A 15,133-nucleotide genomic window follows, 5' to 3' on the forward strand; every position below is an offset into this window, starting at 1 on the left:
GATAAATTTCAGAGGTTCAAATTTAATCCATTTCAAACTACATTAATTTCTTCTTTATAGTTTGAAACACGATGTTATACAATATAAGCTTAATTATGATTTATGCTTATATTTTATCCTAATTTTTAAACAATAATTACACAATTAACCAAGAGCTTTAACTTTGTATAATTGATAAATTTATACAAAAAACTGTTTAATATTTTAATATTCCTCGTATTAATGTTACTGTATACTTGATTCGATCATGACGTCCCTGCTTGGTCCGTTCCAATGTAGTGTTATTTTAGTCCCCCCCCCCCCACCCAACCCCTCCTCTCGCCTCCTCTCGCCTTCTTTGCTCTCACAGATCAAACCTCGTAAAAGTTTCTCCTTTCCGTCTTTACCATTCACAACATAATCAGTAACATCTTCAACTTACAGCTGACGTGTTACTAAAAAAAGAAAATATTTAAGTCGCACCCGTCACATCCCCCCCCCCAACCGCGCCTCACCCAAATCTTGAAAGAAAAGACAAAAGCTATTGAGTAGTTACATAAATGAAATATATGATAACGAACGATGCTTAACGTATGTTATATGTGAAACAACGCCATTCCGGGAATAACTGTGACCGCGGAGAAAAATATTACTTGGAAATAACACACTTCGGGGGTTTTGTTTGGTCTGACTATAAACAAAATGTAACAGAGAATGTTGATTCCCTATCTAGACTAAATACTTTACCCCAATCCCAGTGTGCTCTTGGGTAATTTTAGTCTCGTCTCCTCTGCCTCACTCCCCTTCAGACATCTTACCTGTACCCACCACCACCCCTTCCTTCGCCCCCCCCCCCCCCCCTTCGCACATCATCCTTTTTAGGGAGCCATTCAAATCAATTCCGTTTCTACCCGATAACATCATCACCGTTTTAGTACACACAGTAGGCCTACTCTACTTCTACAATAGTTTTCTGCACAGACGATTGATTCAAACAATTTATTTCTAAAGTAAAATAAGTTAACACACCTGGATCTCCCGTAAATACCTAATTAGCATAACAAAAGATGACACGAGCCAGGGTTAAAGATAATGAATAGAAAAATGGGACACGCGTCTAGTGTACACCTGGAATGTTGTAACTGTCATACAACGTAACCATAGAAACCGACGATAAGTAGGTCAGTCCGTGTCTAGCAGTGGCTGGGAATAATGCATCTTTTCAATACGGGTTAGGTATATATCTAACAGCCATTCAGTTATACTGCATGTCATATGCCATGATATTACGACGTGTTCTGATCATTATTCTTTGTTTATATATTTTAAATGAGTAAACTTGATTTCCTTGGTTGTTTCATACATCCCTCACTTGCTCCTCTCCCTAATTTGATAGAAGGATTGTTTTATTTCCCTTTCTTCGTTTTTTTTTTTTTGTGTACTTCTCGTTGGTATATGGAAGTCTGCCTAATTAGCACAATTAAATAGCTCTTAATGTAACTCAATATCTAATATGTGACTACAAACATTGCGGGTTCTTAATTGCCTAGTTTTATGGAGAACAGTTTTTTTTATGTGAAGTTGATTAAACGGTTAAACGGTGGAGATTAAATATTGCTCGTGTTTAGCAGGGAGAAAGTAATTCGAAGGTTCATGTCGCCTTATACCAAATCTGAAATATAGTACTAATAACCAAGTTAATATATTTCTCAGCCATAAATCATAAACAAGCAAGCAACAACACGAGCAAGAAAACATGAGATCCTTTAAGATTCGTTTGATGAGATCTTTTATCTCTTTAAATATCGAATTATATACCGCACTAGTTATTTTTTATCTACATAGAACAGGCGAAAGTGATTAAACTATTCCATCGAAGTTTAAAATGTATAATGGATAACGAAAACTAGAAATCGATTTCAAATTTGCAACTGTTTTTAGCGAATTAAGAAAGGCTTAGAAGGCTGTCATCATCGCCCTCAGACTTTCTTCCAAATGGTTTACATCATAGTAATAACACACGCTAACAAAACGAAGTACAGATTTCTATCCCCGGTACACAATGAATGAACCTACAAGTTAAAAATCACAATAAACACTTATACAACTGCCAGGGTCATATCCAGGTAGTAAATATGGCCACGGTTCATTTAGTTTTGTTGCTGAGAAGGAAAAAAGAAGAAGCAGTTATTCACTTGTTGAAATGAATTCATTGCGTCATAATTTGCGATGTTTTACATGAATCATGGTGGTATGCTGATTAAAACAGAACATAAGTATATTGTGATAGTAACATGGTCGACAAGTAAAAAGAAAAAGAAAGGAAAATAAAACAGAAAAGAAACCGAAGGAGAGGTGTTATGTTCCTGGAAATACAGTTAGTAACGATCTGTGGGTTATTGTATACTGTCGGTCACACATCCGGGGTTTTCCTCCCGTCAAATCGCAGCGATTAGAGTGAAAGCATGTAAAGTAATCGTGTCTAAATATCGCGAGTCTACGCTTTCAGAACGCATGAAGAGAAACATGAATACTCTACGCATAGACCTCTAGGCATAAGAATGCAATATAATAGTAAAGTAGAGGAGCCCTAATGTAACAGAAGCTAAGCTATCTTCGTAGGTATTTTACAGATGTTGTATTTTTAATTGTTTGAGACACTACAGTAGGCCTACCTGCTTATTTATGATTCTGCGTCATGTTTTACTTTGTTCAACACTTACTTTTGGTGGGAAAAAGTTTTAATTTTCTTACTGCAAAGAATCATATCTTTCTAATGTGCAATTACGTAGCACCATGCATCTGCCTAACTACTGTCTAACCTTTGTTCATAGAAAGTATTGATGTTGCAGCTCTGTACTTTGGAGACTTGATGAACAATCATAGGCATACTGGCGAGTGACATTTGGCGAGTAGATTTTTAGTCACGGTCGCCAAATAGCGATTAATTTCAAAAATAATTGTCGAGGCCTAAAAAACTTCACAACATGATTTCTCATGGTAGAAATCATGGATACTTTTGATACATGGTATATGGATTTGCCATATTGAGTACAAGAACCCTATTGCTTGTGAGGTCAAATTTCCTATAGGTCACCAGAGGTCAAACTCTGAAAAACCTTTTACATGATATGTAACGGTGAAAATCGTGGATACCTCTAATACTTGGTGTGTGGATTCGTAACATTGAGTACAAGACCCCTATTGTTTTGATGGAGGTGTGTATAGCCACGTACAGTAGACTGACCTGTGTTATCATGCCATAGTGTTATTGTAACAGCTAGTTCTGGTTATACTAACAAGCAGAAGTCTAGTGCATTAAAGTCATCGAAATATCAATGCATTTTGCATTCTGGTTATCTTTGGAAAGGAGGGGTGGGGGTGGGCTCCAAATATGACTTGCGTCCGTTGGGAGGGGTCTAAACGGGGAGAACCCTTTTATTAAAATATAACCTTTAATAAATAGTTTTCAATGCTGTAGCAATATAAATTATTAGTGCAACAATTATTTCCAATATATTGCCTACATGTGTACATTGAGTTGTTGTGTCCGCTATAACCCTTACATTATATATAAGATTAGTGAAATATTCGAACGCGCCTGTTTTAACCAGTCACTGGATAGATACAGAAAACTAACGATTGTAAAGAAACGTTTTACATAAGAAGTAGCAGTATTTATGCGTTAATTATGCTAATTAGATACAAGGAACATAACCTTCTGTATATATTATCTTTCCATTGCCCGGAGTAGTGTTTTACATAGAACTGGGCAATTCAGGTATAAGGTAGGATGATACTGAGCTAGACTTTAACATATTTATTGGATATTATGCACTATCTGTTACCGGTTATTCCAGATAATTTCATTTCATGCTCGATAAACTCAAGTGCCCTCTTGTTGTCGTGTGTTTGTAACAAGTGCCTTCATGTCTAAATATTTGTTATTTGGCTTCAAAATAATAATAATGATAAAATATGCAGTTCAAAAGTACCGGTATAAAGAAAACTTTTGCTGAAAACTTTTGCCTCCCCTCAGTGGCTGTGCCTCCACCTTCCAATAAAACTTTTCTTTTGCGAATCAACGACGATGGCATTAGCGTATTCTTAACAAAGTATGACCAGGAAGTCTTAATAATTCCTCGGTATGAAGGGGTCGGAAATTTTGGACACATGCAGCTCTTCATTGAGAACATAGTTGAATAGGAAGGTTCGATTGTGTAATGGTTAAGGTCATTATTATCAACTCCACAAAAATGTTATAATTTTGTAGAATTTGATTTAGATCAAAGACAAAAACAATGCGAGCAATGTGATAAAATTATTGAAGGTAGATATTGAATAAATACTTAAATAACGTTGGTATATCATATAATAGTAACAATTTGTGTTTAACTTCAACCCGAGATGACAAATTGTTGCGCCCAGTAAAGAATGTTGCTATGTCCTCGACCCTCCTATCCCTCTACCTTATATTTCTCCTCCGTTTTAGTGCAAGATTGTGCAGGTTTGTCATTCCGAAATTACGTTGAAAAATTGTAATTTGTAGCATCTTAAACTATTCTGAGGTTAAGAAACAATTATCAGTTTTAAGATTCATAATTTCTAGATTTTATATTTTACCACTGCACTCTAACAATCTCAGACATTTTAGTTCTCATTTAAAAGTGAGAAGGGTTCACGAAAACGATCTTTATTAACAATCAATTTACCGAAAATAACATACGATAAAAATCACGTGATCCGAGCGGAAAATGGCAAGCGGTTGTTACAATGATTTGCTCCGTTTACTTAGTTTATTGTGTACAATGTTGTATTTCTACATGTTTGTTGTTTACTTTGTTTATCTTCAATGATTTAGTAAACAATTAACCTGACTAGGAGGACATTCCTCTACGTCTTCTACATCTTACACGATGATTATTCTACTTCTCTCCATAGGTTTGGTTTTGGCTACACTATGCCAGACACTATTCCGGTTGGATCCATTCCATCATCCTTGAAATCAAGAAATGTGAAAGGTATTGTCACAATGACGTCATAATGGACACACTTAATATGTCTTACATTTAATTAAGGCCTTACCAACTATGTGAATTTCTTTTGACTTGTTGATTGTTGTTGATTTACATACAAGAGAGTAATGAATCAGCAACACATGATTGTCATTTTATATGAAGGAGACATCCAGAACAGAGTCTTGTGATAGTAAACAACGAACTGAATAATAGAAATGTAACAACACTTCATATTGCTTGGCTTAGTTGATTTAAGAGATAAGTCATATTCCTTTCATTTCGCTCCTTCGAGATCACTGCACTATAAGATATTTTTGTGAGAAGCCATCACATCAATTGATGCTTTAAATCTCTTTCCAAAAAGTAGTGGTATCATACACTTTGGGCAACTTAATTACACAGCGACAATGATTGTTTAAGGTTTTGAAGTAATTTGTGCCCCTCGGAGTCTACCAACACCCCCTCCCCCCACCCGTTAGACTTACACATTTAAACACATCCACACCTGTGGTCGTTCCCCAGGAAAAGGGGAAGTTTAGACTTCAAATCATACCTTGTGAGTCAAAATTTGACTTATCTGACTTGACATATCTAATATCTAAATCTAAACTCAACATTGTGTTTTAACTATTGAATGCGTGGTGGTAGGTTGCGGGGTGATGGGGAGACACCCCATCACTCCCTTGATCGACGCTTGAAAAGAGTACAATCTACATGTATTGGCGAACATTAACATACATGCATGATTTTGCCTTGAACAAGTATTTATAGAAATAATATGTGGGTAATGATATGAGGGAAAGCATTTAACACTATATGTGAATTTTAAAACCATATTATATTTTTTCCATTTATACACTTAGGAAAGTAAGAGTTATAATACAAAAACGAAGAAAAAACAGAATCGGTCTGTCTGTAACTCCCTTACGCCTACAGTTCCCCAGATTTGGATCATGTTTGGCTAATAAAATGAAGCAGCTTCCAGAGGCTTCACCCCCTGCTAACACCCCCGCCCACCGGGGCCTAACACTACTATCCGCTGAAAATTGAGTTCTTCTCATAGATAGATTTCCGTGTTTCAAAATTTCTTCAAGAGAAACTATCTTCAAAGGGTGCAGCTTAAGTCCAGCGGATTCCCACCAGCCTGCTTGGAATACATAATAGATTTTAGATAATTTATTTATTACATCTGTTTTGTTTTTGAGTGCTTTAAACTAAAGTTACGAGAGAATAGAGGATATCACCAAATGTAAAATCTTCAATGGGCTTCCCCTCCTGAACCAACCAGGGCTTGAAATATATTCCATAGAAAGCCCCTCAACCCCGCTTGAGCTATCAGAAAAGTTCTGTACAATCTTGAAGTTAAGTTTCTTCCTGACAACCATATTTAAAAATTCTGCCCCTTTTCGGGGACTTCGCCACACACCCTTTAATAACATTAAACTATCGAAGAAAAATATCTAATTTACGTTTTCGGTCTGTAAATCTACATACAAAGCGAGAAGTGCGTGAAACAGGCTTTATGCTTATTAATTATTCAAGCCATCAATATACATATTGTGTATCGATTCGGTACAGTTTTACATCGGCATTATACACTGAATGATGTAACCAGGGAGTTGTTATGGAATAACAACTCCCTGATGTAACGATCTATATTTTATTCCATTTACCGCGTGTTATCTGTCGAAGTTTTAACTTAATATTTGAGAAACCACTAATCTTGCAAGTAGTAGTTAAGAGAGGGATTCAGATACAATTCAAGTATAGTTTTATTCATCGGTCAACGCGTAAATACAAGAACAGATCAGTAATGTTTGATCTGTATGGTTCACCATCTTGTCTACAGACGTCTAAAAAAATTGTAGACGCTATATGATTCATTGTAATCGTTTAAGTTAATTAAAACTAACCAATTGCATTACTAGGAAGAAACAAGTACAGGCGAGAGGTCGGGTGCAGGAGGGCAGGTATAAATACTTCACGCCGCGCTTCTTGCTTATGTGCTATTTACTCGTTGGTTGTTACGGTATTTCTTTTTTGGGGGGGGGAGTGTGGGTGGGGGTGGGGTGATTTGACTAAAGAGCTACAGTATATGTGAGTCTTGCTTTAATGTTATATACGTCGCTAGTCAAAAACAATGTATTATGTACATACATGGCAGATCACTATGACACCTTACATTACATCTCCGAAATATACGTTTTCAAGCGATACTCATGTTGTTATGAACAACTGAATATCATGTTTTGGTGTATAATAAATAACAATGAAAATGCACATGAAATAAAGAAAAAACCTTTCATAAAAATACTTGCGCCTGTTTCTTTTACTACAATACAAGGTTCGCATTAGCCGCGGGATTGCGAGATTCCCACAATATGATTTCAAATCATGCATGTCAAAAGTTGCCAAGTCAGGATTTCTCGTAATAAATTTCAGCTCTCAACTTGAATTAAACATACATTCCGGCTGTGACCATGTAGGGATTCATCGCTAAACGATCGTATTTGGAATAAACGTTTAGTCAAAAGCCGTGATTGTTTTTGTTTTGTTTCCCGTCTATAATCCATCTTATAACATCCCGTAAATGTCCTTGCCAGTCTTTCCTTCTATTAACAAATGATTGAAAAAATATAGCAATTTTGAGAATTCCATTATTCACGCATGCACGAACGTATACAGTAGCTATAACTATGAGAGGAAAGCACTTGCTATGGACTACCAGAGCTAGCTGCTTGATGACAACAAAGACACGTGCACTCGACAAACTATGTTTTCGTAAAATCCCTACAAATCTCCAAATACATGGTAGGCTAAAATCACAAAGAGTCAACATTGAAATCTAGTCAAACCATCTGTTTATTCGCTTAAATTGTGTCGCAGTTAGCCGGCACTAAAATATTCACCGAATACTTTCGTTATTGCTGTTATCTTTGACCCCATAGTAGTCAACCACCAGCCTAAGTCAATGAGAAAAGCTAGACTAAGAATCTGCTTATTTGCTCAAATTGTAAGGCAGTTGGCTGGAACTAAGCTATCCATGGAATAGTTTCATTATTACTGCTATCTTCGACCACATGCTAGCCTAACACCAAATCGTTTTTTTTTTATACACACATATACACACATACACAAACGTAGCCTTGTATATAACTTTCAATTAGCTATTGTTAGCAATTGTTTGGAAAGTATGTGCTATGTTTTGAAGAGGTAATATAGTATCGTACGTACACAGTTGCTGCTTCGATGGATTAAAGATTTCAATTTTGAGTAGTGTTCACCGGTATCATATTTTCGTGTTCAGTGTTGAGTGATTTTATCCACACAGGAAAAAAAACCCATTACGAATGGCTAAAACTAGAAATTGTAAGCAATTAAACAGCCATCTACACTACAAGAAAGTTATTTCATTAAATTAATCTTCCGTATTCGCGTGTCTTGATTAATCAATACATGAAATCATGAAAGCTATCGCGTAGCAATTACGCGACCACCCTCTCAGAAAACGGTTACCCGTTTTGTGTGTTTTCGACTCGGGTACACGAATGTTAAGTCGGGTACCCAGGTATTCGGGTACCCGACTCAGACCTAGACTGTTTTTACTCATTAAATAAAAATAATGCTCAAGAGAATTTTGTCATCCTTCGCTTGGGTCATGTAAATTATCATGGATGCAACTATGCTGCAGGCTATGGTAGTCTCTGATGAAAAAGGAATTATCATGGTTATTCAAAATAGATACGTGTTTCTTGAGTTTAATGGAAATGAGCATTTGTCATATCGTCACCAGTATTGTTACCGAATCATAACCGTTAAGCTAGGGATTCCGGAATCAGAAAATGGAAACAAACAGAAACAAAGAGATGTTACAATGGTCTGTTCTATTTCAATTCAACAAGTATTGTAATTGTATACAATTGCTGCTGATATTTCTGTTTAGTTCTTGTTGTAGTTTTGTCACGGCCTTATTGATGTTCTGAAAGACAAACCACGACACAAATCATAATTTATGTTGATATGATATCTTCATACATAGTGCTTTACATGTAAGTGTTTTTTGTCACCATCAACACTTCCGTCGATAATAGACTTTAAGGTAGGTTTCTTGAAACTTCTTAGAAATTTGGACAGTGTTACTGTTCAATGTTACAATTGTGCATGTCAAGTCATAATAACACGATGTTAGATTATTCAAACCTTCCTCCTGCATATAAGGGACAAGTATAGAGATTGATGTTTTAGTCTTAATACAGTTGAAGGAAAACCCAAGAAAGTGGCTAGAAACAAAACACATAAACCTTAGTTTACACAACTGACATACTCTCAGGACATCGGAAATGTGATCACGTGATCATCACGATGATTTGTCTAGTCTTATAGCTCCATAAATTCAAATACTATTTTTTCCATTATCAACATTTAAATTATTGGCTTTCATAATCTGTGATGACGTCACTGAAGTTGAGCCTTCTCTGATCAGTTCATCGTCCCATGGATTATTATTCTTGATCTGAGCAGCAAATAATCGACTAGCAAGCTTTGGTTTCTTAATTTAGTACAAGAAATGTTTATGTTTGAATGGGGGTGTTTTCCTTGCAGGCTTAGTGTATAATTGATCAGATATATTAATGAGATGATAACAATTCTAAACTGATTGGTTATATAACTAAGAGGATAATAGTTGTAAAATGATCAGCTATATTACTGAGATGATAATGATAGTAAACTGATAAGATACAAATTGAAGAATCAACTAGATTGATTACTCAGCTGATATGAATTTGGCATCGAGTGGAAATATAGATTTGTTGAATATAATGTTTATATTTATCAATCCAGACCAGCAAAGATTAAGCATGCACTGATACTATTCATATGTCTCTTTCATTTTATTCATACAGTTTGGAATTTGAGCACACCTTATCGTCGTCTAAACTTGCAGACCGGTCGATGGCAGGTAACAGACAATTCACCTTTATGGCAGCTATTGCTGATAATGCAAGTCCGCCCTCTGTTTTTCATTCACATTAATTATTTATATCAACATAGTGATAACATGTGGCGGTTAAGTGTACATGATTGCTGTCAACATTATAAGCTTTCATAAGCAATTTATATTTTCCCATTACGGGAACTGGTTGGGGTAGCGTTGGTGGGTGGGGGAGATTGTCGTCTGTATGAAATATAAAATGGGGGGGTATCAAAACCAGAAATTTTCTTATACGCTGCGCGCCAACCGATGGAGGGACTCCGTGTAGATAGTAACTCGCCCCCCCCCCCCCACCGGGTTAGAAGATCCTGGATACGCGCCTGTGTAGACCCGTGTATTTATCATTATACTCAAACAACTACTTTATCAGTAAAACAATTCTCCACAAGTACGGTACATATTTATAACAATGGAACATATAGAGTTAGATCAAAGTGTAAGAAACAAAATCAATATGATCGTGTTTTAGCTTCGCTCCTCAATAACGTTCCTATGAAACTGTTACATTGTTGACGATGCATATGTTGTTCAATCTCTAAAACTCATTTAATGGCAGCTGTCACTGTATGCAAAGATGCAGCAATGAGTAAAGGAAACTCGGTTCTAGTAGTTTCAATTTGTAAAGATACAACGTTATCAGCATTCAAAGAAAAGCTGAGTTCAAATCGCTTTATGCTAGAAATGATGAGAAAATTGAGGAATGAGAGCTGTAAAAGAGAATAGATGGGGTCGGGTGATAAGAGCACTGTTTTCATGAATATCAGCTAAAAAACTTCAGCTAAAAGGTATACATTTAGACAGGTTTGTTACATATTGTGCAATATGTTGATGTTTATGCCGTTTGTTTATTTGTGCGGGTTGTTATGAACAATGTCAAGTTTGTTATGTTCATTTAATTTTGGTGAATATGTTAACCATAACACATACATCAGATGTAACAGTCGTATAACAGTCTTTTTAACCGACCCTGTAGCTTGGTGTAGCTGCCCGTATAGCTGTGCTTGTATATCTGCCCCTGTGTAGCTTCCACCGTATATCTGTCCCATATAGCTTCCCCTGTATAGCCGCCCCATATAGCTGCCCCGTATAGCTATCCCGTATAGCTGCCCCTTTATAGATGCCCCGGGCTGCCCCAGTATAGATGTCCAGTATAGATGCCCAGTTTAGCTGCCCCTGTATTATGATTTTAAGTGGTTTTGTTCACTTTTACGGGAGCCTTCCAAACATCATTTCAACACTAAATGATAGTAAGCTTTAAATAAGTTGTCTTCGTTCCAGTAATTACTGAACAAATTCACTGTTGAAATTTTGTGCTGTTTTAGCGAATTAATTCAAAAGTACATGATTGGCATGTGATAATTTTAGCAGCTGATTACAGGGACAGAGTTTTGGGTGATCTACCCCAACTGTATAAGTCAATGAAAAGTTGGGGAATGGCTAAAGATAAATAAAGGTGAGAATTAAGTCACTGGGTAAACGTATTTCTTAACATGAAATAAAACTGCCTATTACGTAATAGGTTGTAAATTTGACCAAACCATGTATTTGTAGAATTGGATATTGGATATTCTGCAACTAACTAAGAGGTATAGACATATTGTTACAACCAAATGACTGCTCCTGATTTGAATTATTTGTTGCTTAACCAGAGTTAGACAATTTTGTGTCCCACAAATTTAGTGTCATGAATATTTGTTAATAACTTTAACCTTCCCGCTGTTAGGATTTCGGTGTACTGAAGTAACATTATGTTTTCAAGGTTCTTATCTTCCTTATACTGCCAAGTTTGCTACCAGCAGATTGTAGCAAAAACAACACAAAGTGCAGAAGCTGCAAATGTCCATTTCTGCTCCTCTTCCTTCTAAGTTCAATCTTACTCAATTATTAACTCAGTTCTCTCTAATTGTTTCAAGAGATTTGAATGATAACTATAGTTTAAGTTACTACTTATCTAGATTAGTGTAAACATTTTGACGTACATAGCTTCAGGGGATTTGAACGATCACTACTGTTTAAACATTATTTATCAAGGTAAATGTTTCTGCGACGGTTCCACGTACACTAATGTGTATAAGACATTAACAAACCAGTTATGTTTTGGGTCAGAAATGAAGATGAACTGGTAATGTAACGTACGTTGACCGATGCGAAGCAGCGCGATTTGAATTGTGTTGTTCTTTCAATGGTTTTAAAATCATATTAGAAACTGGTTGTCATTGCCGATCATTTGTGTGTGGATTGCATAGATAAACGAAATTGCTTGTGAACATCAGACTCACAGTTTTCCAGAATGCGAATGCTGGACATTTTGGCGATTGATATTAATGAAGGAAGAGGTGATACGTTTATTGATAAAATGAAAGAAAATTGAAGACTATTTTGGAATTCGTAAAAGTATTATATTCTTTAATTGAAATAAACTGTAAAAAAAAAAAGATCTTGTAAATATATGTTTGTAGTGGTACCAGGTTTGCTCTGTGGTATAAATCGTTACTAATGATTCGGTGGAGCTGTGATTAAATCACTTTTTACGCACATTTACACAACAAGACCATAATGCTAGTTAGTATGTGGGGCAATTGTACTACTGCTTCGTTCTGTTGTCTAGATACCATGGTAACCAAAGAACCGGACACGTAATTTGTGACGCTGTATACGAACACAATGTTCATAAAGATCACCCACATCAATCAGTCTTTTTTTTCTTCAAGATACTGCGTCACGGATATATATACATCCTAAGCCCGTGCCGTATATTGCTTATACTGCATTTTGTGAAAAAGTATTTTAGATGTACATTAGACTCTCCTTTGGAGAAGCTGGATGATCCGTTTATAGCAATGGTTGAATGACAAGAATAACTTAACGAATGTAACATTTACATAGCTGGTTTCGTTTACAATGTCAACTTCATCGCCATCAAATAGCACTCAAAAGTTTTCATCAGTTTGATGACTTATTATAACTTTGATAGATGCTTGAACGCATGTAAAACCTGGTTGTTTTTTACCATCATCCGAACTTAAATCAGAACTATTACACATGTCATGACATGATACTAGCTTCACCTTCTTATTCATGTTATAATTGGGGCTGAAGTTGTTTGTATTCTCATCGTCTGCTGAGGCTAATTACAATCGGTCAGATTCATAGTTCCTACTATAATATTGCTATACCGTTGAACAAATAACATGTACACTTAGAGCTTCCGTAGGAAATATCAACTCGAATCTATTACAATCGCCGAATATATTTAACATTTTATTACCGTTTTCACCAGTATAAATATAAAAGATTCAAACATGAGAACGAAAGATTAAGAAATAAACAAATATGTACATCAATATGAACGTAAATATAGGAAAGTAAAAGGTTAATAAATACTTGAAACTTAATGTTGCTAAAAGTAATCTATAAAAGAAAAGGTTTCAAGTGGCTCTGTTTGAATAAACTTTTAAAGTTTATTCAAACAGAGCCAATAAAATAAGTTCCTAATGGCTTTATTCCATTTTCTGGCAGGATATGAGAATTGTGTAACGTTCTATTAGATTTAACTAAAAGACAGTTAAAGTGCAGGATACAATGGGTGTTCTATATGTCTTCATGTCTACTCTATATAGGAAATGTCCAATCAAAACGCTAAAAGGAATAATTAGTTAACGGAAGAGCTGTAAATGTTACATATTATAATTTTGAGAATTTTTAATCTGATTTTATCTTTTTGATACACCGTTATTGTTGATCGAATTATCCCTCGCGATCAAAATGGTATAAGCAATGCTATAACTGAAACATCACCTTTGACGATGTCATAACATGGATTTGTCTAAAGTACAGACTAAGCTGATTTACAGATATACGACTGTCTGGTATAACAGACAACACATAGTCATATAGTCTATATCGCTGTAGGTATTCCGTTGCAGTCGCTACGGACTAAGACTAGTTATATGGATGAAAGTGCTACAGTATAAACATATGTGTAAGAGGTGGGGGGGCTAGGGGGGGCTAAAACCCCCCAATCAAATAGTTTTGTGAAAATTCGGGCAATATGCTGATAATTTTTCGGGCACCTACTGAAAGAAAATAAATTGCAACGTGTTTTTCAATGGTGAAACTGATTCTATTATGATCATTATTATTGTAACGACTTGCCCAAAAAAACAATACGGAAGGGTTACAAGAAGGCAAATGGTTGTATGTAATTGGCATGCGATGTAATAACCGAGGCATATACCTATATAATATGTGAAATAAGATGTTGTAAGCGCACGAAAAAAATGTGTTTTATTTTTCTGGCAAGTTGTTACAGCTCTCCCAAATCAAATTGGGCTCCCACGCATATGCGTATGCATAGCTATATAGAGACTTCAAACTAGTCTTGGTGATTTTCTAACTTTAAGATATTGACATAAAAGATTCTGTTGAATATTCTCATTAGATCTGTTTTAAACTGTTTTAGACCAGTGAGGTATGCGACATAATTATATAATACAGGTCACGGTAGGACAGAGCGTTAATCTAGGATATGATCTTCATTTTACCCGAAATTCTTGAAATGGGCGCAATGCTACATGTTGCCAAGTGTCTACTTCCTGTCGGGCTCACAGTATACTTTAGAAACCCAGGTGAGGATATTACAAAGTTTTCATCACTCTTTTATCATCCTAAGCTTCGTATTTTGCTCAACTTTCTGTTGGTGCTAGAAAACTACTTTCCATGTTTTATTAAACTGTCCCTACTCCTCTCTTTCAACGCCCTTTCATCTTATTTGGAAACATATGTATGTGTTTCTAAAGCAGCCATATGCGTTGTGTAATATATAATGCATTGAAAATGAAACGAAACCTTATACAACCGTAAATGTTCAGATAGGCATTAATTAAGTGTTAATTCCTATAATCACACGTCGCACGTTAAGACATTCTGATTAAGTAAACTTGAACCGAATTAAAGACAATCGGTCATAAAATTCCATGTCTTGCCTAATTATCGTAATAACATACGTTCTCTGGTTTGATGTGTAATATATCAATGAACATATCAAAGATGAAATACAACTTCCTGAGAGATTCTTATGGGGGGGGGGTGGGGGAGGGGCTAGGTCCCGAACTGAAGTGACGATAATTATATTATTTTTTTA

The 15,133-nt window shown here is 35.8% G+C and overlaps 3 protein-coding genes across 8 annotated transcripts in view; 2 read left to right on the forward strand and 1 right to left on the reverse strand.

The window, feature by feature from the left end:
• LOC139970046 (uncharacterized) overlaps positions 1 to 15,133 on the forward strand; it is a 320,960-nt gene that overhangs the window by 292,777 nt on the left and 13,050 nt on the right. For 3 of the 4 annotated variants that reach the window (XM_071975650.1, XM_071975648.1, XM_071975649.1), the window contains 2 exons: positions 4,921 to 5,000; positions 9,902 to 13,325. The exons of the other annotated variant lie outside the window; for it this stretch is intronic. In XM_071975650.1, coding sequence (XP_071831751.1) covers positions 4,921 to 5,000; positions 9,902 to 10,107 — 286 coding nt within the window. In that variant the 3' untranslated portion in view covers positions 10,108 to 13,325. Of the gene's footprint in view, positions 1 to 4,920; positions 5,001 to 9,901; positions 13,326 to 15,133 lie in introns of those variants that run through there. 4 annotated transcript variants of the gene reach the window in all.
• LOC139970082 (uncharacterized) overlaps positions 1 to 15,133 on the reverse strand; it is an 892,672-nt gene that overhangs the window by 263,266 nt on the left and 614,273 nt on the right. The gene's annotated exons all lie outside the window — the stretch shown is intronic.
• LOC139970064 (uncharacterized) overlaps positions 1 to 15,133 on the forward strand; it is a 156,937-nt gene that overhangs the window by 69,044 nt on the left and 72,760 nt on the right. The window lies entirely within an intron of this gene.

Source organism: Apostichopus japonicus, chromosome 7, assembly GCF_037975245.1.
Source record: "Apostichopus japonicus isolate 1M-3 chromosome 7, ASM3797524v1, whole genome shotgun sequence".
Lineage (NCBI taxonomy): Eukaryota > Metazoa > Echinodermata > Holothuroidea > Aspidochirotida > Stichopodidae > Apostichopus > Apostichopus japonicus.